Genomic DNA, 23,157 nt, shown 5'->3' with positions numbered 1-23,157 from the left:
CCCAAACATAGCCCTGTCCTGACTTTCCTCACACGACCCTTTTTATTCCAATCCCACACACTAAAGGATCAAGTGCGTGCTTTAATTCTCTTTTTTTCATCCTTTTCTTCGTATGCGTTACATTATTCTTTTCTATCCATGTTATATCAATTGTAGTTAACAAAAAAAAAAAACAGTATCTTAGTAGTACTTTTTATTGTTGTACATTTGCACATTCGTATATGCTATCACGTTATTTTTTTTCCTCTATTGTTTGACTCACATAAGGTGCTAAACGTAAAAAACAGAAAGAAAAGACACAAAAACAAATGACATGAAAGAAGACGGGAAACGTAAAAGATGTGAAAGAGGAAGTGCAAGCAAGCCCCGCCCCTTTCCCTACTCGTCTCTGAGTGGGATGAAGTTGACATTAGTGCCGATCTGAGTTCAGTGGTTGTGTCGCTTCTTCGTTCGATTCAGACGGTTCACTGAGCTTAGATCTGTGCCTTCAAAGTAACTTCTGAGGGTTCCAGTGCAAGAGTTAAGTTATACTTTAAATAGATATATTGATATATAAACAATAGACAGATATGTATGTGTACATAAAAATATATAAAAGTATTCATGAGCATATACATAAATAGTTACATTTCAAGCTTTATTTTATATATTTTATATATTTTTGTCGGTGTATTTTTCTGTGTATCAGTAAGTGTTCCTTTCATTCCTTATTTGCTGAGACGGCCAGGCCGAGGTCAAACCGCTGCCTTTAGGTTTGGAGAGTTTTCTCCCGCCACACCCTAGAGATGAAGAGCCAGAACGCCTTTCGGTTTGACACTCTGAATTGTGTGCGATGTTTCACTGTTGATCAGGAAGGAGCGCTCGGCGCCGAACCTGTTCGAACACGGCCCAAGGCCAACGATCCATATCGTGAACATTTCATCCCCACGGAAAGCCATCCATGTATTCCACATCTCCAGTGTTTCCTCATTCAGAGTGCCAGAGCTGTGTTCAAGAGACTTAGCCGCGAACGCCGGCTAAGCATCATATTCCAGTTGCCAAGATCTTTGTTGTTGTTTCGTTTTTTCCATGATGTTGCCAACAGCTCTCCACTGCCAAACACTGACCATACCATGTGCCTGATGAGGGGGGGGGGGAGGGCGGTTTCGGTGGGTGGGTGGGTAGAGGGTGGGAGTTAAAATGTTTTCACCCTGGAGGTCGCCAAACGCGTGGCAATGATTTTCTTCTTCATTGCGCCTCCAAAATGTGCGCATGAGTGGATGTACATCGACAGAATGTTCTCGTGCATGCTTTCTGTGTCGTAAAGAGAGAAATAAAGTGTGAAAGATTTGTGTTTGAAAGAGATTATCACCTACAGCCCGTCATTCTGTGCGTGTGTGTTGTAGACGAGAGCATTCCAGTTCATTGTGTGTGTGTGTGTGTTTCAGCAGTATCCAAGTCATCAGCCTGTAGAGTGTTCCTGTATTCTGTGTGTTTCAGTGCTCTGGTGTGTGTGTGTGTGTGTGTGTGTGTGTGTGTGTGTGTGTGTGTGTGTGTGTGTGTGTGTGTGTGTGTGTGTGTGTGTGTGTGTGTGTGTGTGTGTGTGTGTGTGTGTGTGTGTGTGTGCGCCATGCCGCTGGTTGGACTCCTGTGGAGCAGGATGGCTAGCTAGCAGTGTCGCGTTATGTTGTGTAGCGGTTAGCCAACTTGTTGCCCCTTGACTGGGAATTCATCGTTCATTGCCTCTTAAGAAAAGAAACAAAACAAGAGCGTTGCAGTGCAGCCGCCGCGTGCCAACACACATTGTTTCATAACATCGTTTCCCACATCGTGCACAAAGTTTTAAAATCTGCAGAATGCTCAAAGAACGAGCTTTTGTTCTTTTGAAGTGACCTCTGACATGCACACACCCTCCCGTCCTCCAGACTTATTTTCATACACCTTTTGATACTTCATTTTCCACTTATTTATTTAGGGGGTTGAATAAGCTAATTATTTAACTCTAATTTCTTTTTAACATTCTGTACTGTACTTAACAATGCCTTTAACTAGTGTGCTACCTAACAATAAGCACAAGTATGTGTGTGTGTGTGCCTGAAAGACATCCATGTCTATTCTGAAGCACCAATAAGTGAACCAAGATCTCCCAAACTCTTGGTATCAGTTTCAAAGTGCATCCGTGGACTTACTACCCTGACAGTAATGGTTCGCGTGCGATTAGAAAAGCTTCATTCCTGCCTCTCAGCGTAGGGGAAGACTTTCAGAGACGGAGACTGTGAGTCTCTGTCAAACACTCGTAAAAACCATCCCCGCTTCACGGACACCACAGTCACCATGGCAATAGTTTCAGCTTCACACAGGGTCCAATTGCAGTATTACACATATGGGAGAGGAGGAGGAGGAGGAGCGGAGGCTGTGTGCAGAAGGAGGCGAGGGAGGGGGGTTTCAATATACTGTGTACAGTGAATGTATTGTAACGTGTCTGTTGTCAAGTGCTTTTAAATTATATTTTCGTATGTAACGTGGAGACCGAGGTTTCCTTTTTGTATGGGGGGACAACAGGTTCTGAGCAGAGTGACTTGTAAATGATGTCAAACTGTCTTTCTATATAAAAGAGAAGCTGCATAAATGTAAACAGGAAATGACTGAAAAAAAAAAACATAAAAATAAAAGTGTAAAACTCTGTAGTTCGGACTGATGGTCATTTCTTCCCCCTTTCAACCCAAATAGAAGAAGATGTTTCGGTTAAATGCATTAAGACAAGCTTACTTTATTCATAAAGATCTTTGCAGTACACACTTAAACCACCGTCCTGACATTCTCACGTGAAAAAGGGACTGGACACATGACATACACACACATTTGCCTCGTGGTTACTGGGCATGTGCAATTTTTAAAGCCTGAATACAACACTGTCAGGGGGTCACTTTGTAAATAGACAAGCGGTGATGTGGAGACACACATATAAATGACACTCACTCATGATTTGGACCTGCACACAAAGCAACGGATGTTTTTCTTCACAGTTGTAACGTTAAAAGGTGGAATTACACAACAACAGAAGTGTCTGTAACTTGGTGTCCTGCGGTCCGTTTGCCTAAAACGCGACAGTATCTCCGCTGAAATAAAGAGACCAGCCTTGTTTTTCTTTACCAACTGACCAAAGTAAAACATCATTGGTCCGTCATTCTTTCATAACGGAAAAAAAAAAAAGAACAATGAGGGGAGGCAGAGTCACGACAGTAATTCACAGGTCTCTCCACAACTTATACTTATTTTCATATGTACAGTACATTCAGAATAAAGCCTTATTTAGTGCAGATACATGAAAACGTAGTGCTGTTCCTGTTTAAACCATCTGACGTCTTACACGTACAGTAGTACTGTAGTTTTGGGAGAAATCAAAGATCACTTCCCATTCAAGTCAACAAAAAAAAAAAAAAAGTTTTCCCACCACACACTCCGATGACATCACATATTCAGATCTCACTCTGCATTTACACTTAAAAAAAAAAAAAATACATTTTCTTATCTCTTCTGCCTTTCCCAGCTTTGAAACATGTGGACAATTAAAAGATGAAGACGTCTCGGCCGCTTTATCACACGAGAAGCTTACTCATTGTAGATAATATCCAGGATAGACAAAGAACCATCGACATACGAAGATGCTTTCTGCTTCAAGCTCCAGCTACAATTCACTCTCTCAGCCTGAACAGCTGTAACGTTTGTACTTTTGAACACATAATGAATGCATGCACTACCAATGGTGCTTTAGTCCCCTTTGAAGCAGAAAGATGAGCATAGAAATGAGACAAAAGTAAAAGTAGTACTTTTCGCGAGTGTTAATGATCCCTTTACCCACGGTGTATTAAGGTGAAAGCTACCCTACGTAATACCTTAAACCTTGGTGGAGCTTCCTGGACTACATTCTTTCTAACCTTTGTTAAAGATTGCAAAAAAGTGCTAATGATTGTATATTAACAAGACACCTTGACCCAATCAAAATGAACTAATAGCTGACGACACACATTTACCCATACGATGAGTCAGAATTCGGGGTTTCGGCCCTTCGCGCAACTTCATTCAATCTGCTCGAAGTTGAGCACGTGGCCGTCAAAGTGCGTGAGGACGTGCCTCTCGAAGAGCTGCTGCTGACAGTTGAGGGGGAACTGCTCGGAGCAGACGGGGCAGACCTTCCAGTGGCTTTCCACGTGCTGCTCGAAGCTGCGCTGCTCAAAGTGGGGGGGGAAGATCACCTCGCAGAGCGGGCAGCGCTTGTGAACACTACTGGAGAGAGAAAAGGAGAGGGCGGGGGAGAGTTGGTGAGATGTGTCGGTTTGGTTCGGATCCTATAAGTGTACACTGACTTTCTCTGTATGTTATTCCGTTCAGTTCAAATGTAACTACGACTTCTTAAAACATCCTTAAATAAGAAATTCTACAATGATAGTTTCAGCTCTCACTCTGAAAGTTCACTTTTGAAACAGCGAGCTAGATTACATGTTGTATATGTATATGTACTGCATATTATACATATTGTGCATGCAGATATATATGTGCATACTTATGTATAAATAGGTTTTGTGTTTAATTCGCCTTCCTCTGTTGCAATTGTTGTTCAAACTGTTTCGTTTGTTACATTTCTTTGACTGTTAATGCAGTACGTCTTTGCTGTTTCATAATATCTTGTTTGTTTATTCCCTACATACACACACACAGAGATGTAAAGACGACCAGTTGTGGATTTTAGTTCATACTTAACGGACGAATACGACAATAACGTTTGAAAAGAAAATGAACAAATGAATGTATTTTGATAGGATCCACCCTCAGGGGACACATTGTGGTGTTTCTGCAGGATCAGTTGGACCGACATCGCGTGCTTCATGTTTACACGATTAGGCATCTGAGATGCATTCGGGCTGGCTACGTGGTGACTGGAGAGACAATCGGGCAAATGCGCCTCAGTCGCACTCAAAGCCACTCAGAGGTTTCTCAGAGCTGTATTAAACTAAACAGGCGGAACATGTTCGCTTCCATGAAAACAAGCTCTTACGGGGAATTATTGAGATAATAATGTTGTTAAAACAGGGCAATTCTTTTTTTTCTCTCAAGTGAATGCATACATGACTCTTTACTCCATGAAGTCAGCCACTCTGTGGGTCTGGACAAACAGCGAGGGATCTAAATTCCTTTTTATTTATTTTTTAAACATTAGCTTGGCTCAACACTGGGACAGAGGTGGACTGTCCCCTCTGGAAAAAGAAATCCTTCCCTAAACGTCTCTTTGCTATCTGTGTTCATCACATCTGTGTTCATTTATTCTAAAGTTATTTATATGTGTGTGGGTAGGCACACTACCTGGAGTCAAAGCAGAAGCTGCCCCTGGCTTCTCTACGTCTACTGGACTGATGATCACAGGACGGCTGAGCCCCATCAGCAGCCTATGAAACACAAACGCACACAAAAGGATGGAAAGTAATGGCCCTCTATTCGCTCCTCGAGCTGTATGCATATATATGTCTGCTGTAATGTTTCTATTGTAACGGCAACCCACAGTAAACCTTCCTCGCTTGCCTCGAGTCAGTTTGCTCCCAAAACAACAAGACGACATAATCTGACGGACACAAAGTGATCTTCAGTCTGTCCCTTTGCAAGATCTCCCCCAATTACTCTCCGAGCCCTTGTTATCTTCGTCCCTCTTGAGCTCTGAGGGAGTGACGTTAATTAGAGCTCTATGCAAATTAGTTCATGGCTTCATCTTTTAAGGGCAAGCTCCTATTCCCTTCATTCACTGAGGGGGAGGACTCCAGAGACGGAGAGAGAGGGATTACCGTGACAGCAGTTCTGTGGATGCTAAAACACGACGGGAGGGTAAGAAGCCAAAGCCTGGGGCTTAGTTTGTCATGCATTTAAGTTGCTTTAACATTTGGAGGAGGTACTATAAAAGAATATCGAACATACCGCTGTATTGAGATCAAACTGATGCTGTGATCAATTGTGGTACTATAACTTACAAACTAAATATATACTATATAATATCCGTGAGGAGAGCAGGCAGAAAACAATCATGTTTGCATAATCTGATGCATGTAAAACCTCAACCGATAAAAGATGAATTCAAAATGAATTGGCTTGTTAATAGGCGCCTGGGTTTTTTGTGAGCGAGTTTCCATCCTGTATTTGTGTTTGTGTGCACTTACGTTGCGTGGCTCCTCCGGCGGATGCTCCAGACTCTCGGGGGGGCTCGTGCTGCGGCAGGGCTGGCTGCAGACCACCTCCCGGTCCCAGCCCGGTGCCCCGGGGCCCGGACTCGGGGGTGTGATTGGGGGTGCACAGGGAGGGGCGCAGGGTGGGGCCTCAGGGGGAGGACGGGGCATGTCCTCCGGAGAAAGCGCGACATCCACCCGGTCTAGAAAAACAGTGACACATGGAGGTGTTGTCAAATAGCAGCAAAATAAAAGTGAAGGGATGGAGAGTCGACGTGAAAGGTCCGTCAAAGTCTGACTTCCTCCCACCTCGTGTGCTGTCAGTGGAGTAGGGGTTGCCGTACTGCAACTCAGCAGGCCTGTGTGGGACCAGTGGTGGAGGAGAGGGGTCCTGAGGGTATGGCAGCGGGTAGCGCAGCACCATCGGCTGCCTGATCTCAGCACCCTGAGCACCGGCTTCCTGCTGCCTGGACACGAAGCGCTGCAGCTCCTGAGCGGGAGACGGAGACAAAATCCAGCGTCACAGCATCTCTCGGGTATAAACTACATATTGTCAGCATGCCTTTTACAGAACATCTTGCTCACAAGCTTTCCTTTAAGTTTGTACAAATTATATATTTCACCTTTACATTTTCATACTGTAGATATGTTTTTTATTATTTGATCTACACCTGTATGATGTCTATCTACATTTTTTATGTTTTCCTTTCACATTAAATCCTCTTTCAGATCATTGATGTTGCTGAATGTGTAAAACTATCTGTTTCGAAGAGAGAGGGACTGCTGAGAATAGCTGCAGAGAAAGAAATACAGCAAGAGCACATTTTCACTGTTGGAACCACACGAGGATTCAATATCTTCAGCTCAGAGTTAAGTTTCCCTCTACATTGTTTCTGCCCTTTGTGATTATATATGAAGCAAGAGCATTAGTACCCTACTCATTACTGTAATGGGTGTCAGACTCTGGCTCCCTCTGCTCTGGCTCTGCTGATGGAGGCTCTCGCCCTCTCCCGCTTTTACTTCCCTCCTTCCTCTCGCTAGTCCCCCCCCTTGACCTCCTCTCTTGATGACTTCATTAGTGCGCAGCTATCAGGTTTAACATTTAAACCAGGGTTGGGAAAGGTGAAACAGACACGTCGCGTGGCATTTGCACTGTCTAATGGCACTGTACCAACGGGCGAGGAAGCAAGTATAGATGTATTAATTAGTGGGGAGAATGGAGAAGGAAAAGAAAAGCTACAGGAATGAGTTCAGACACTGCAAGCCAGTTAATACGGCTATAATCTCTATAAACAGATATGTGCATATAAACGCAGAATCTGTATTTGCATTACCTGCATTCATGAGCTTATATCTGTTCGTAGAGATGAACATAGACAGGGATGACAGCGTGAAGCAACTGAGCCTGCCACTTCCTGTCTGCAGACCGTGTCCGAGACTCCCTGATCTCATCAAAGTACCGCTGCACACCGTGTCCATGTTTGAATCGACTTACAGCTGCGATTCAGCTCTCTCTGCACATTAACACCATTAAAACCAAGTGCGGTGAGCACCCACACATATGGATGAGAGTGGCACTGACTCCTTTAAAAGCTCGTACCTCTTGTAGTTGCTCCTTGTCTTTGAGGGCCTGGGCGAGGTTTCGCTTCAGTTCTGTCACCTCGCTGGCTCGCTCTGCCATGTGCACCTACAGACGGGACACACACACACACACACACACACACACACACACACACACACACACACACACACACACACACACACAGGGACACAAAGCGTAGTACGGCTATGGTTCATTTCACTGTGTCTTCAAGGCGCCAACCATTTGCCCGTGACCTTTGCTGCGTCATTCCCCGTCTTTCTCCCCTGTCAACTATAATGAAAGCATGAAATTCCCCCAAAACATAATCATAAAAACCGTCTGATTAGTGAAAATAAAAATAAAATGAGAGGACATCAGCTCAATTACTGCTTCAACTAGTAGACGGGTAAGGAATAGTTTGAATAATAACATAACTAACAATTAAATTCATAATTTATTAATCTCATGATTCTTTTATAGAATAGTTAATTAACGGAGCCTCAGGCAGAACCTTCAAATGTCTTTCTGTCCAATAGTTCAAAACCCAAAGATATTAAATTTAATATCACACAAAGGCACCGACGTGCCGCATATGTTTACGACTGAAAAGCTGGACCTAGAGAACGTTTTGGCATTTAGGCTTACAGAATACTTAAACATGATTAATGGAATATCCGAATGGTTGTTAATTAATCACCTTCACATTGACTGATTGATACAGCTCCAAAAACAACAATCCAGCAGCAACGGTGACAGCTGATGGAAAAGGAAACATGTCGACTTTAACGGACCTGATACGATCCCTTTTATTTCCACTCCATTTGTGTTAACTGACGGAGAGGAATATCAGTAGGCATACACACAGGCAAGCGAGTGAACAAAAATATTTGGTCGGTTGACTTTTATTTAACCTGGAGCGGCGTCAAATGTGCGGCGCTTACTGTAAAACACACAGTAAAAGCCACAGAAACACGGCCTGTGTCCAGGGCAGTCTGCAGCAGACCAGAGGATCGCAGTAAATCTCAAACTTTCTGACAGGACTGACCCTGTGGGATAGTTTACATGGCTAGATGCCTGCTCTTCTCTCATCTCATCACAAATTTTCCAAATCCCCTCCTCTCCCGCGGTTTCTCTTTCTGCTCCGTGTCCGTCTGTCCTACTATTTTCACTCCTAAATTCCGCTTGCTTCTCCCCCCGTCATTCTCTTTCATCTCCTTTTGTCCTCTCTCGCTCTCTCCCCCTCTTTCATGAATTTACTGCGCAGCATTAGAGGGTTAAGTTCAGGTGAAGGGATTCTGCAGCCGTGTGTTCCTGCGCCCTCCCTCCCCCCCCCCCCGTCTATTCCTCCCCCACGGTCCATCCACTGGGTGGCTGATGTAAACAGCCGTAAAGCATGGCGCTCTGCGGCTGCCTCTCTTGTCAGTCTCCGGGGCCATTAAGAGCGGCTCGAGGCCCGGGGCACTCGCCTCAGACAGGAGACTCTATCAAAGACAGGGGAGAGCCTTATTTACAGCGCCGATAAACACACGCTCACTCAAGGAGATTAAATGCCAGTAGGTACTTTGGCAGACATTCGCACGCAAAATGCAACAGGCCCCACATCGACGCAATGAGCTCAAGTAGTCGTATTGAATCACACACGCACACACAGGCTCATGTGTGGCATGGAATAACCCGGTTGCTCTGGTTAATGCCTGCTCATGTAAACTGTTATGAACATTTGCTACTCTGTGACCAAGTGTAATTGTTGCTACTTACAAGCTCTCACACAAGCTCTCACTGGTAACACACCAGTCCAGCAATTAGTTCATCTATTCCAGGGCAACTAGCTATCAAGCAACTATTAGCACTGTCCTTGAGTCAGCAATGGTAAGACACTTTAAAAAGATTTGTCTCGTAGTTGTTCTGCTTTATTGGAATATGTAGACAGTGATGTAACAATTACATTATTAATTAAACAGAAAATAATTGTTGCAGTAATTTCACAAGCAAAATGAAGCAAAAACATTTGAACATTTTCTTGCTCCAACCTCTCAGATGTGAGAATTGCTGCATTCTGGTTATTTTAAATGTAATATCTTTGTTTTTTGCAGTTGCATGGACATAATAACCTACTTGCCGATGTGCCCTTGGGCTCTGGCATTTTATGACTAGCATTTATTACTCGTTTGGGAGATTTTATGGACTATGTTAATCAGTAATGAAAATAATCATAAGTCAAAGCATACATTTTGCAGAAAAGGAATTCACTCTCAGAACACCGTATTCATAACACATTGTGTTGTTTTTGTGAGAAATATGTTTAAAGACAGGTAATAATAAATTATGAAAGAGTAAACTTTATAATGATGGTCCATTATTACTGGATCACAACCTCACAAGTTAATTTTCTTTGTGTGTGTAACTATATCCAGTGATAAAAAAACATATCAAAACTAAATGGACTGGCAAATTGAATTTTGAAAGGGGAGGATAAGGTTTACAAAACACTCTGGTGTAATAAAAATGGAGTGACTGTGTGTGCGATGAGGATATGATGAATAGAATATGTTCGTGTGCCCATCTACACTGGAGCATGCTTGTTGTTTTAACATATATTCACCAATGGAATGTTTTGTTGAGTGCACTTTGGTGGTACTTAAGGGCTTGTACATAACCTCTGAGCATTGGGAGAGTACTGATCCTTCATATTGGGTACATGTGTGTGTGTTTGTGTGTGTGTGTCTCACTCTGAATCGTTCCTCCTCGTTGGCCAGCCGTTGTTTGAGCGTCTCGTTGATCGCACACTGCTGCCTCCACTTCTCCTCCATCATCGCTAGCTCCTCCTCCACCGAGCGCGTCTGCGCCTTCTCTGCCTCCCCCATGCGCCTCCCCTCCACCTCCGGCAGCACCTGGTGCTCCGCAGCACCCCTCACGTCCTCGGCCTTCCCTGCCAGTTCCGCCTCGCTGCTCTCGTCGGCACTCTGCCTCTCGTCCTCCACCTCCACCCAGCTCGTCATCCTCAGGCTCTCCTCTGGCAGACTCTCCTTCTTCTCCTCTTTTTCTTTCTCCCTTTCCTCCCCTTGGTTGGCTCCGACCTCGGCCTCCACCTCGGCCCTCTCCTTCGGCATTTTCTCTCTCTGCCTTCCTCCCCTCTCAATGCTGATGTATGCATCAGTGTGTGTGTATTCCCTGTTACTAAGTTCTGGTGTTATTGTCATCTCAGCGGCTTCTTGTAGGACTGCAGCGGCTATGTTTCCTGTGGCAACACACAAAGTTCGAGTAGAACAAAGATGATACATAGCCAGCAGGACAGTCTTTGATTCGGGTATTAACAGTTGAATAGAAGTGATAATTATGGATATTTCAATACAAAAAACACTGTAATTAACATATTTTGTGAAATCACTCTCCGCCACGTAGACTCGTCTACTTTTAATTTACTTCCCAAATTTCCAAGAAAGATTTTTGAAAATTTCCCGAGAATCTGCCTCAACTTGTTGTTCTTAGATTGCAGTTTGTCTCAGCGAAGACAGCAACAGTAATAGCATAGTGAGAGAAAAGGGTTTTGTCCAGTCAAGCACAGTGAGTCACACCATGCACTTACTTTTCTTCATGTCATGTGATTGCAAAGGATTACTGATGATTGATCATACTGTCGTGGAACATCTTGTATTTCTACCTTTTAATTTATTTTTCAAAGACAAAAAGCAATCAGAAAAACAAAACAAACAAACAAACAAACCTCTCTATTCTGTTGGCATGGTGTCAACCTGTGTATATTTGGACAGTTATACGTGGCAATAAGAAGGTGTGTGTACCTGCCGTCGGTGACTCTGGACTCGGGGTCAGTGGCTCCTGTGTTGTCTCAGTGGATGCATTTCTCTTTGGCTCCTGCAAAACAAACACACACACACACACACACACACACACACACACACACCAACAACAAGAACAATGTGTTAACAAAACATAATTGCTGCAGCTTTCGGCATAAACTGACCTGGGTGTAATACTTCTTGTCGTATGAGCTTTACTGTACAGTACTCACTCCCTGTGACTCAGTTGTATTCAGTTTGGCCACCTGCCTTCGGAGGCGCTGACACTCCCGGTACTTCTCCTTGTAGTGCTCAGCAGCCATGTGAAGACGCAGCTTCAGCTCCTCCACCTCTCTCTGCAGCTCCGCCTCTGCCTCTGACACCACCATCATGCTGGGTGTCATCTCCCCACTGGTCCCAACACCCTGAGAGAGAGAAGGAAATGTGGAGGACATTTTGAAAAAAAATATTTTCCATGTCCTGCTTCAGAAGTCCCTCAGCTCTTGCCAAACATTGCACGGAAAGTGAAACACTGACCACTTCCTTCTGTGCAGTGCTCCTCATGCGGTCGAGCTGGCTCTCCATGCGTTGGCACTCGGCCTGAGCATCAGCTAGACTGGCACGGAGCTTGTCAGCTTCCATACGGGCGCGGTACAGCTCGGTCATCGTGTGGTCACAGGCGCTGGCTGAGTCGCGGAGCTCCGAGGCCAGCAGGGAGGCTTGCTGCCGGGACGCCTGAAGCTGCTCCTCTGCCTGACGCAGCTGCTCACGCACACGGGCCAGATCTGCCTATAAAGACATGTAGACGGACCATATATGTGTATAGATGAACTGATTTTCCCATATAGACACACACACACACATACGGGTGTACAACCACTGCTACCTTGTCAGCCTTGTGTGCCAGCAGCTCTTTCTCCAGGCTGTCCCGCTGGGCAACGCAGAGCCGGAGCCTGTCCATCTCCTCCTGGAACTGAGCAATGGTCACCTCCCGGTTCAGCTCCACCGCCTTCAGCATCTGCAGCTCCGCGCTCAGCTTAGTGTTCTCCAGCTCGGTGCTGCGCAGGTGGGCCTGCACATGGGACAACACAGAGAGACAGAAAAAAAAAAAAATGCAAAGGTCGGAATTAAGACTCAAACGGGCTCTGTTCGTTCAAAATGCACCTTTTAATTTATCCAGCCTTTGAGCTATGAAGAGCTTCCTCACACCTTGTAAAGGTCTCTCTCATCCTTCTCGTTCTTCAGCTGGCTCTCCAGACCGTCTCTCTCTGCTGCCAGTTTCTTCAGACGGTCACGCAGGCTGTGAAATATAATCAACACGTTTTGTACGGCTATCATCCTCGAACCAATCCACCTGCATCATTATATTACACTAATTCTCTGTTCAATGGCACTATGTGTATACATAGGTTTCTCAAATTATCAACCACAACCCACTGAATGTCGGTCAAATCTGTTTTGCATGGAGACCTCCCATTGATCATCTAAGGGGATTGAGAAATACATTTTACTTTGTCAGGCAGAAGTTCTTTTTTTAGGCCAATGGTTTGTGCTTTGTGTTGTTTTTTCCACACAATGTAGACAAGTGGAATGATGAGGATGTTGAGAAAGCAGAAGGCTGGCAAGAACTCCTCCTCAAAGTTATTTACACAGTCACATCCTCAAAGAAGCGGATGACTTTTGGATGATTGATGGTCATGTGCTAGCATTCTCTCCTCACCAATCCAGCTCCGTCTCTTTTTGCAGGCCTCTCTGGGTGACTCCGAGCAGGTCCTCCTCCAGCTGGCGGACCCGGTCCGTGGCCTCTAACAGCCTCCGCCTCACGTCCTCCCTCTCTTCTGACAGGCCCTGCGACGAGCGCAGCAGCTCCTGCGGGACAGAGAGGCAGCTGTGGATCACGGTGACGGGCGCTGCAGCCAATCACAGCGGCTAATTCAGCAGGCGCAACTTGGCAGAGGAGAACGAATGCGGAACAAAGACAGGAACTTGTGCAACACTTATGATCAATCACAGATGGTGACATTTCATGGGACGTACCACGGTCATGTTGCACAATAGTACGTTGCATGTGCCATATTTTTGTTTTCATGCCACTTTATTAGGTACACCCATATAAAACTAAAGCAGTCTACTCCTTTAAAAATCCTGCCCTCATGAAGGTTAGAATGTTTAGTTTTGGTTTAAAATGTTTAAGATTTTCTGCTACCAGAATATTATTTTTGCACAAATATATTTGATAAATATTTGCAAAAATTCACGTATATGGTCAAAGGTATTGTAATGCATATCTTCATTTTTAAAACTTGTTTTGATTTATTTTTTTTCAATAGTAATTGAACTGTTCCCTACCTCTATAGCCTGTTGCTAGTGCAGCTGTGAGAGTCTTACCTTCTTATCCCAGATCTCTAGTTACAAATTCAGACTGACGTGAGCCCTTTGATGGACTCAGAACAATCACTCAGAGGCTGAAGTTATTGATCAATTGTAGTATCCTGTGAAAGCATGCAGGACCAACCTGTCTAGTATCAGTGAATTCCTTAAAACACATTCCTGGTGGGATCCTATAAGGTTTGTCCTCCCGGTGTGGAAAGGCCTTGTTTGAACTTGCTGCTAATCAGCAGTGAAGGCTGCTAAATCATCCATTGCTAATATTGGTTGTGACAGAACAACATTCCTCTGAACACACCTTCCTTTCTATATGTCACTCACACACACACACACACACACGGTTACAGAAAGACGGAACACAAAGCTTCAAATTCAAGGACATATGGAGACAGACGGATAGCAGAGAGTACAGCCATCAGTCCACACCTGCACACACCAATGCATACTCAGGCCTGTCCCCCTCTGGGCAATTGCTCTGCATAGATTACTGTATGATTTTTACGGCTGGCGTTCAGGAAGCACTTTAGCAGTGCATAAAGACCTTATAAAAAGTGTACTCGTAAAATTAGCGGCCACAAAATATGTACTTATGTTTTCATGTTAAACTCAGGATATTTTCATCAGCGTGGCACGAGCTAACGCACCTACTGTAAATGTAAAAGAGACACATCACACAAGTCGTATATATCTACAGATGGACATGCCTGTTGAATGAAAAGCAGCATGGTAATAACAGTGTGTGTGTGTGTGTGTGTCTGTGTGTATTACCAAGTAATTTATGGCGATTTTGTCCTTCATAAAAAGAGCAGCGGACTAACTCAAAGCAGGCTGCTCTTACTCTAAGCCAAGACCGGAGCGCTGCACTAGGGGGCGATAAGAGACTGGATTCAAACTCACAAACCTCTTGGCAAGTTTCAGTGTTTCCCCCCTCCCTCCTTCTACCACCCCCCCCCCCCCCCCCCCCCCCCCCCCTCTCTCTCTGCTTTCCATGAGTTGACTGGTTTTAGGCGTGTGTGTGCCAAGATACTGCTTATCATATGAGCAACTCATAAATTACAAAATCTGAGATCTGACTCATCCTGGTGAGTGACTGAATGGGGGGAGGGGGGGGGGGGGGGGGGAGTGGAGGGAATAGAGTATAAAGTAGATGACATCGAGGTAGAGGTTAACTTGATTTCTGATCAATGTTCCCACATGTGTTTTTATTTACCTTGCTTCAGCAAAATACATTATAATAATATTCTAATGCCAACAAAACAACCCTGAAATGGAAAATAAAATTGGGAGAAAGAGAGTCAGGGACAGACGGACAGCGAGACAGACAGGGAGAAAATAGACAGTGAGAAAGCAGTGGCCACTGAATCGCGTGACTGAGTGGTGTTTGTCCCTGAGGCTGGGCAGGGCTCTTTTTTCAGGCAGGCGGTTTTGCGGACTACCCTCCTCTCATTCCACACACAGACTAAAAGGGTTTGCAAGCGGGTGGCATAATGAGTGTGTTTGTGTCTGTGTGCGTGCTCTTGTGTGATTGCACATTAGAGGGGCCCTGTGGTGTGGAACCTGAATGTGAGTGTGAGAGTGAAGGGGGGGGGGGGGGGGGGGGGGAGGGAGTTGGTGTTTGCGCATGAGCTTGTGTGTGTGTGTGTGTGTGTGTTTGTGTGTTTGACGTCATGTTTGTTCACTCTGCGGTCGCGATGGCATCGTCCCTGACGCCAGATGCCCAGGAAAACGGCGTCCCAATTCCGTTCTGGCCCACTGACTCAGGTCGTTAAAGAAGGAGAGAAAGATTGGCGTGCACACACACACACATATACACCAGCACACACACACACACGCTGCCGCTCTTTGTGTGTCTCTCAAACATGGACACAGATTATTCATAAATTCGGGTCTTTGAAGTTTTCAGACCTGTGATCACTGGCGAGGAACCGGCTCCACACACACTTGTATGCAAATAGGGACAGTCTGCCTATGTACACACTGACAGACAAATAAAACACACTGAAACTCTCAATGATGTTGTCAGAGCCCTGTTTTGTGGTTATGTAATATATCTATAGAACTTTTTTAATTAATAACAGCTACATTTTTTGAGCGATCATTTTTGTATCTATTAGGGTTGACTAGATGATGATCTCCTCTGGTACAAGGAGAGGTTGGACAGAGTTTACTCGAGCACGCACGTAGAAATGGGAACGGTAGTCTTTGACCTCCCGACTCCGAACTGTTTTGTTTGTTAAAAGTGAAGACAAATAATCTGAAATGAAGGCGACTGTTTCTGCGACTGCGGCACTGTGATTTGGACAGTTTCACACGCGAGATAAGAAGTGTTTAAAAGAAGTGTAAAAGACAGTCTACCACCGTTGTTAATCTCAATGTATTCACAAACTGTATCTGCTACATCTACACACTACTGTGCGTTGTGTGCCGTCACTCTTTCTGACCTGGTTGTGTGTCCGCAGCAAGCTGCACGTCTCCCTCTCCTGCTCCCTCTCCCTGGCCAGTCGTTTCTGCTCCTCCTGCAGCTGCCGTTTCTCCTCCTGAAGGAGGCGCATGGCCTTCAGCAGCTCCCTGCGCTCCTGCTGCGCCTCCTCCACATGCTGCCAGGCAGGAGGGAAGTTAAGTGTAAAGAGAGAGAGAGAGAGAGAGAGAGAGAAGGTGAGGGTGGCACCTGATTCTAGAAGATTTGGGTTGCTTAAATCACTTCGTCTTGTTCTTTTAGTGCCCCTGTCTTGGGACAGTTACAGTCATTTTGAAAACACTGGAAAAATGCTGTAAGAGGCTTAAATGTTCAGAGTTTTACATATAATTAAATTTGTGTTGTGTGATATATTTGTGCAGTGTATCCATTAAAAAAAGGAGGATTAACTCTCCACAGTCAGGTACAGAACACAACCTCTGGATCCGGTAGAGATCTATTATCTTCCTGTAGGACACTTAAATGGGGGCCAAGACCCGGGTAGATGCCTTTATCTGGCATACCTCTAGAAGGCCGGTCTTGGTGGTGACGACCAGTATGTCCGAGTTGCTGTCGTCCTCGGTGACAGTCAGAAGCTCCTCTGTGGGTGTGGCTGACCTGAACTGGAAGGGCGTACTGGCTCCTCTGATGTCACCAACATGTGTGACGTAACAAAACTGGTAGAACTCTCCGTCAGATTTAGGAACATAATAACCTACAAAGAGATAAAGGGTGTGTGATCTCTTTTTTGTTTTTCATTGGACTTAATATTCATTTAAATCAGGTAGTACACAAGATAGCATGGCAGCACGTACATTTATCGGAAAGCATTTACACAATATTTCCAGAGGTGACACATCATTTATACGTGCTTATATTTCAGGCAGCCCTTTGCTACACTGAGAGAGCTCACTGCAGTGCATCGGGGACATGCTCGGCTTGGTTCTCAGGGACGGAGGAGCAAGTACAGAACATCCGGCAGCCAACCGGTTTTACTGACTACTGACACACCACAGCACGCTCTCATATTTTCACTGTGTAATATCTGACCGTTCCAGGACCCAGTAAAACCAGTTTGCAGGCAATCAACCTGTGTATGCGTGTGTGGTTTGAGTGGTGCTCAGGTCCCAGGCCGCCGCTTGCGGTTGTGTTCCCTTATTTAATAAAAGTGCTGGTTTTTATGCATGCCGTAAAATGAAAGGAGTTGCTTCGGAATATCCTATGTCTGCATAGTGGCTTACTTAGAGTGTGTGAGTGTGTGTACCTTGAAACACCACAGTCCTGTGCACAGTACTTCCTGGTTCGTAGTTTTCAGGCATAGGAGACCAAAGGAAGGTGTAGTAATCTCTGGCTGTGTTCCAACCCACCTAAGGATGTAAACAGCAACCAAAATGTTGATCCACAACAACAAAAGAGTGGACAGTGTAGATGTATATATATATATTCATATTTCGCTTTATCTTTACCATTTCTTTATTATTAGATTTAAAAAAAACACAGTGAATGAAGAAAGCTGTGAGTACAGACAATGTTCAAGGCAAGAATGGAAACATTTAAAACCGTGCCCCCTCACTCTTCCACACACCTCCTCCTCCTCCTCCTCTTCTCTCACCCCCCTCAGTTCCTTCCCCTTTTGGGCTCACAAAAAAGAGGGGCAGTGGAGGTGTGAGAATAGGGTGGGAGAGCAGGGGTGTACGTAGCTTTGAATGCGTGTACACATGCGCAGACTTGTGAAATGGCAGAGAACAACCAACGTGGAAATGAGATGGGGGGGGGGGGGAGGGGGGGTCGAAGAAAAGGGTGAAAATTTTACACAAAATGCCAAGGGAGATGTAATTCTGTGGATTTCATGTGTTGTGAGGTGACAGATGATGAAAGAGAGTTGTGAACATCATAACTCAGGTCCTGCGTCGTAAATCTGTCGCGCAAAAAACGCAAAAAAAACTCTCCCTGTCTGGGCCGCTTTCGCACAAACACACACACACCTCGTTTCAACTCACATGTGGAATACATGTTTGTGACGTTACATAACTGCACTTCAGCTGTGGAGAGCTCAACCACCTGGGGGCTCTTCGGGACGTTTTAAACGTTGTTTAAAACGGAGAAAGTTTCTCCTTTGGACAGCTGCCATGTAATCATATAATATTACAGTTTATTACAGTTTAGGTTTAGTTGGTTGACGACGATATACTGGAAATTATAGGATGGAACACTGGGAGGGACTGAATATTTTTTTGAACCATGTTCACATAAAACACATTTCTGCAGGTAAATACTTAAATAAACAATCAATCAATCAATTAATCTAAGGTGGGGGGGAGAAATATATAGATAATACAAATATGGAATAGGCTAATACCCGACAACAGTAAATCAACCGAGCTCCTCAAAACATCTGTCAAAATTTAGATAATGCTGTTGCATAAAACATAATTGCAGTGTGTGCCTTATCAAACCATTACACTCAGTATAACGCTATTCCAAACAAATGGTAATTGTCGGTGTGGAATCCTGGGCCAAGTACATTCTTTCCACATCCAGCAGTATCTCAGTGGGAGGCTGGGCTGCTGCGATGGACACCTGCCAGGTTAGCTTGTGTGCTCACGTGTGTTTGCTTAAGACAGAACAGACATAAATTTTTGCTAATTGCAGAGTGAAGTTGACTGACATTTTGTTAGGTATGGTGACATTCCAAAACAGGAGTGATGTTATAAAATAATCACAGGCAAAGCAGCTATCAATCACGCAGCCAAGGTGTAAGGGAACAGCACGATGACACTTTAATTATACACTCACACAACGGGTTTCTCCCGTCAGACCCAACAAACATGCCACAACCGAAAACCTCCAAAGGGCTTTTTAGGGAGTTGTGAAAGTGTGTGTGCATGTGTGTTTAAAACCCAAACTTAACAGAGCTTTTACTGGAAAACAAACAAGTTCAATTTATCATGTATGGCACAATTAGTCATCATGCTAGGAAACAAAAGAAAAACGTCACTGTACACTGTTGATGTTTACTGTGTGTACTGTTTGAGCGCACCTCCATTCTAGGAGCAGGCTTGGGTCTTTATTATTGTACTGTGGACATCTTCTGCCACTAGGGGGTGTCTGTGTACAACTAAAATGTACAGTGGCTGTCTGTGCAGTCTGAGTCATCCTCATAGAGAGTCAGCTTTATTGCTCAGTCTCGTCCTCTGAAACAGGTAACGCCTACAGATGTGAAAGGTAAGAGAGAGAGAGAGAGAGAGAATGCTCTCTCCTTGAGTCATCTCTGCACAAAGGTATTGCCTCTGGGGGGGGGGGGGGGGGCAAAAAGACTGACGTGACAGAATTCCATCAATGTTGACCGTTGGTGCACAGCGGGAAAGCCAAATGTAATCAATCATTTTTTTTAAATCCAGCAACCTGTTGATTTTGACAGAGTTCCCAAACATCCTGACTTCAAGCCAAAACATAAGATTTATTAGCAGTTGTTTGGTGGCACGAGTCCCGAAGTACTGATCTCTTGATATATGTCCCACTGACAAAAAGAGGAAATAATCATGAGCTGAATAGTATATATGCATATACACACAAACACACGGCCCAGATTTTGCCAGAATTAAATAGATATATCTATGAACACACAAAAAGACAGACGTGTACGTCAAAAGGATGAAAGAAGCGTAGTCTGTGAGCGCCATCAAACAGCTTTCATTAGCGTGGATTACAACAATTAAATTTTCCAAATTGACTTTTTTCTTTTTTCCATATAAACACAGCGTCTTTATTCCTTTTTAATTGAGCTGGTGGATTTGAAGTCAGTTCTTAGACAACAATAAAATGTTTGTCTTTTGACGTTACGAGACATTAAGTTTCCTAGTTCACATTTCCTGTTAATTATGTGTGAGATTTGATGGCCTTGATAAAAGACCGGAGGAGGAGGTCGGTTAGCAGGAAGCAGAAGGAAAAACTGATGGAAAGACAGAGGGGAGCGAACAAGTGAAGTGGGAGGAAAAAGAGGTCCTAATAAGAATCAGAGTGGTTCATAAAGAGCACCAAATGTTTGCCCCCCAGCGAGACCTACTGCAACCAGCCCACCATGTACACTCTTCCTCTTTCCACAAGCTGAACAACCACACCAAAGCTTGTGGTGAGGTTTTAGGCATGTAGTGAAGAGGTGAACCATTAGTGTCAAGGCGGATGTATGTGTTATTGTACCAGCTGCAAACCTATGGCCAATTAATAAAACCGTAACACATAATCCATCTAAGAAACACTCTGGTAATGGGCTGGGAATAGTTCCAATCTCTAAATATCTTCTTTGTAGCATAGCTGTGTGTGTGTGTGTGTGTGTGTGTGTGTGTCGTACCTTGAAGATGCCCACCCAGTCTTTGGGGTTGGGAGTGATGTATGGGGTCAGGGTGAAGCAACACTCCAGGGGCTCCTGGGGCAGGAAACTCTTCCCCACGTTCTGGAAGATGACGTGGGCAAAGTTGGACGTCTCCATCACGCTGACGCTGCTGCCCGGCGACGAGTCCACCACCTGGAACGATGACATTGTGTCCTGTCGGTCACTTCATTTGTCTGTAAGACAAAAAGAGCAGAGCACAGAGAAGCTGAGCATCACGGCAGAGCGAAAGTCACACTTTTAGTCAAACACACACACAACGAAAAGACAAATCAAGTCAAAATGTAGTCAAAGAGCAGGCTTCCTTCCAATGGCAAGATCTCTAGCATGAGTTCCCACACATTCTCAGACAATATATGGATTAAGGAAAAGACCAAGCAGAGGTGTAGCACATGTGCACAGCATGCACCAATTCAGGGCCGGGGTGTTTACCATATTCCTCTCTAAAAACAAACAGAGGGGGTCATGTGCTGTACAGACTGTAAAAGCCCTCTGAGGCAACTCTGTGATTTGGGGCGTTGAAATTGATCCGACTTTATTTTAAATAATCACAGGACCTCAGTGTCCGTCTTAAAGAGCAAAACCTGCAGCCAATCGTGTTGCAATATCTCATGTCATGTATGACATTTACTACACAAAGAAAACTTTCATTACTTGACTTTAGTGCTGTCACCCATGCAACTGGTGCAGCGTCCTTAAATGACACCAAAGCCTGAGAAGAAGCGCTATCTTAGGCGTAAACATGAGGACATTTCACAACCTATGAGCCTTGTAAAGGGGTATAAAACAGATAAGCACATATTCAAGTTTGCATTACAGTTTTACCTCTGATGGGAGTATTATCATAGTGTGGTATTGTACCTTAAATTAAGAGGGAAATACATTATTTTACTTGTCAATTTTTGTCGTAATAGTGAGACAGAACTACTATGAAAACAGTGGTATAATGTGTCTTCTGTGGTTCTGGATGAGGTGGTGATGGCTTGGTGAGTCAGAGCCTTGGGCTTTAACGAGGCATATAGAGGACATGTGGTGTCCAGAGTGTTTGGAGCCTGACACATATAATACAAAGTCAACATATCTCTTTTAAGTTGTCTTCTGCAAGTCCCACAACTTTACAAAAACACAATACTGAATTAGATCACCCCGTACAGTGAAGGTTAGTTCTTTCACCACGTTGAACACCTCGCTAGCGTAGTAAAGGAGGTTGGATGCCAGTGTAACCATCCACCACTGTGACTAATTACCTTCACATTACAGCAAGTTGACTTTTAACAGAGCATGTAGTGATGGTCACCAGTCGAGGAGGAGCAGGTGATGATGTGCAGCTGCTTGCAGGTGATGCAACCACTTCATCCATTCATCGTTTACAGGGGATGATAACACAGCTAACACAACAGACCTCTCTTGCCCTACACATTTCCATTCAACCCAACTCCCCGACGAAGATAAATGAAAGTAAAAGTGACCAAGTCATGACAGATTCTCTATTCAGCTAACCAGCTAAATATAACACAACAGCCACAGTGGAAAACACTCATTTTTTGACGCATCATCTTACACACAGCTATGCCACATTAAACCAGCTACCTCGGTTAGTCAGGATAACCTTATTTACGGAGGCTAGGCAGCTAGCATTAGCTTGAGAACAGGCCATGTCGTGTCAAGTCACCAGCTAGCTGAACGTGAGCCTCGTCGGTCAGCTAGCTTGCTGACACACACACACACACACGAGAACACGGACATCGCAGGCGTGTATTTAACTTGAAATTGAAAGAGTACCCTTTTCATATGAATTCCACTTGCAAAAAACAGAGGGGATTTCTGCCGTACAGGCCGATGTTTTTGCCACTGTCCCCCGTTGTTGACAAAGCTCTGACGATGATGCGTCTCTTCCTGAAGGAGCAGATGATGCTGAACTTCCGGGATGCTGAGCAGCGTGATGCTGAGGATGCGTAAGGAGGAGAGACGACTGGAGAGAACTCAGATAATTACGTAACTTACTTAAAACAGTTGAGCAATCATATTCCCTTGCTTTCCATCCCTTCTGACTTACAACAACACAACATAATTAATGTGGAGATCCTCTGCAGTATATGTACTAGTGTGTGCCGACTATATAATGACACAATTTGTTGCAAAGCATGATATATATAATGCACAGGTAGTTGAATTATTGTTAAATGTATAGGTTTTTACGTTTTTTGTTAATTTAGAGTGGACACTGGACACACAGATACGGCTAAAGGGCATTAGCTAAAAACCACAGGATGTCCCGCCCTTTGCCTCGTTCCCATTGGCTGCGGAAACTCACCGAGAGCTGCGATTGGCTAAAACCACAGTCAATCATACCATTT

General features: G+C 44.5%; 1 protein-coding gene across 4 annotated transcripts; it reads right to left on the bottom strand.

Moving 5' to 3' along the window:
• Positions 1–2,724: 2,724 nt before the first annotated feature.
• On the bottom strand, positions 2,725–22,997 carry tax1bp1a (Tax1 (human T-cell leukemia virus type I) binding protein 1a). Of its 4 annotated transcripts, none has more exons than XM_076075363.1 (17): positions 22,583–22,997; positions 20,762–20,976; positions 17,675–17,777; positions 16,935–17,125; positions 16,397–16,552; positions 13,288–13,436; positions 12,777–12,867; positions 12,454–12,639; positions 12,105–12,356; positions 11,801–11,992; positions 11,571–11,643; positions 10,500–11,008; positions 7,789–7,875; positions 6,498–6,678; positions 6,183–6,391; positions 5,341–5,423; positions 2,725–4,263 (listed from the first exon to the last, which is right to left on the bottom strand). In XM_076075363.1, exons 2-17 carry the CDS (start codon positions 20,948–20,950, stop codon positions 4,059–4,061), a joined length of 2,856 nt encoding a protein of 951 aa, XP_075931478.1. In that variant the 5' UTR covers positions 20,951–20,976; positions 22,583–22,997; the 3' UTR covers positions 2,725–4,058. The 4 variants fall into 4 exon arrangements, with proteins under 4 accessions (XP_075931478.1, XP_075931476.1, XP_075931477.1 ...); XM_076075361.1 differs by having other exon boundaries at positions 2,725–4,266; positions 22,583–22,995; XM_076075362.1 differs by lacking the exon at positions 22,583–22,997 and adding an exon at positions 22,048–22,520 and having other exon boundaries at positions 2,725–4,266.
• Positions 22,998–23,157: the final 160 nt, after the last annotated feature.

This window comes from Anarhichas minor, unplaced genomic scaffold (genome assembly GCF_050575085.1).
Source record: "Anarhichas minor isolate MPS153535 unplaced genomic scaffold, ASM5057508v1 ptg000051l, whole genome shotgun sequence".
NCBI classification, from domain to species: domain Eukaryota; kingdom Metazoa; phylum Chordata; class Actinopteri; order Perciformes; family Anarhichadidae; genus Anarhichas; species Anarhichas minor.
Note: the sequence above shows the minus strand (reverse complement) of the source record. Positions and strands in the feature narration are given on the sequence as shown.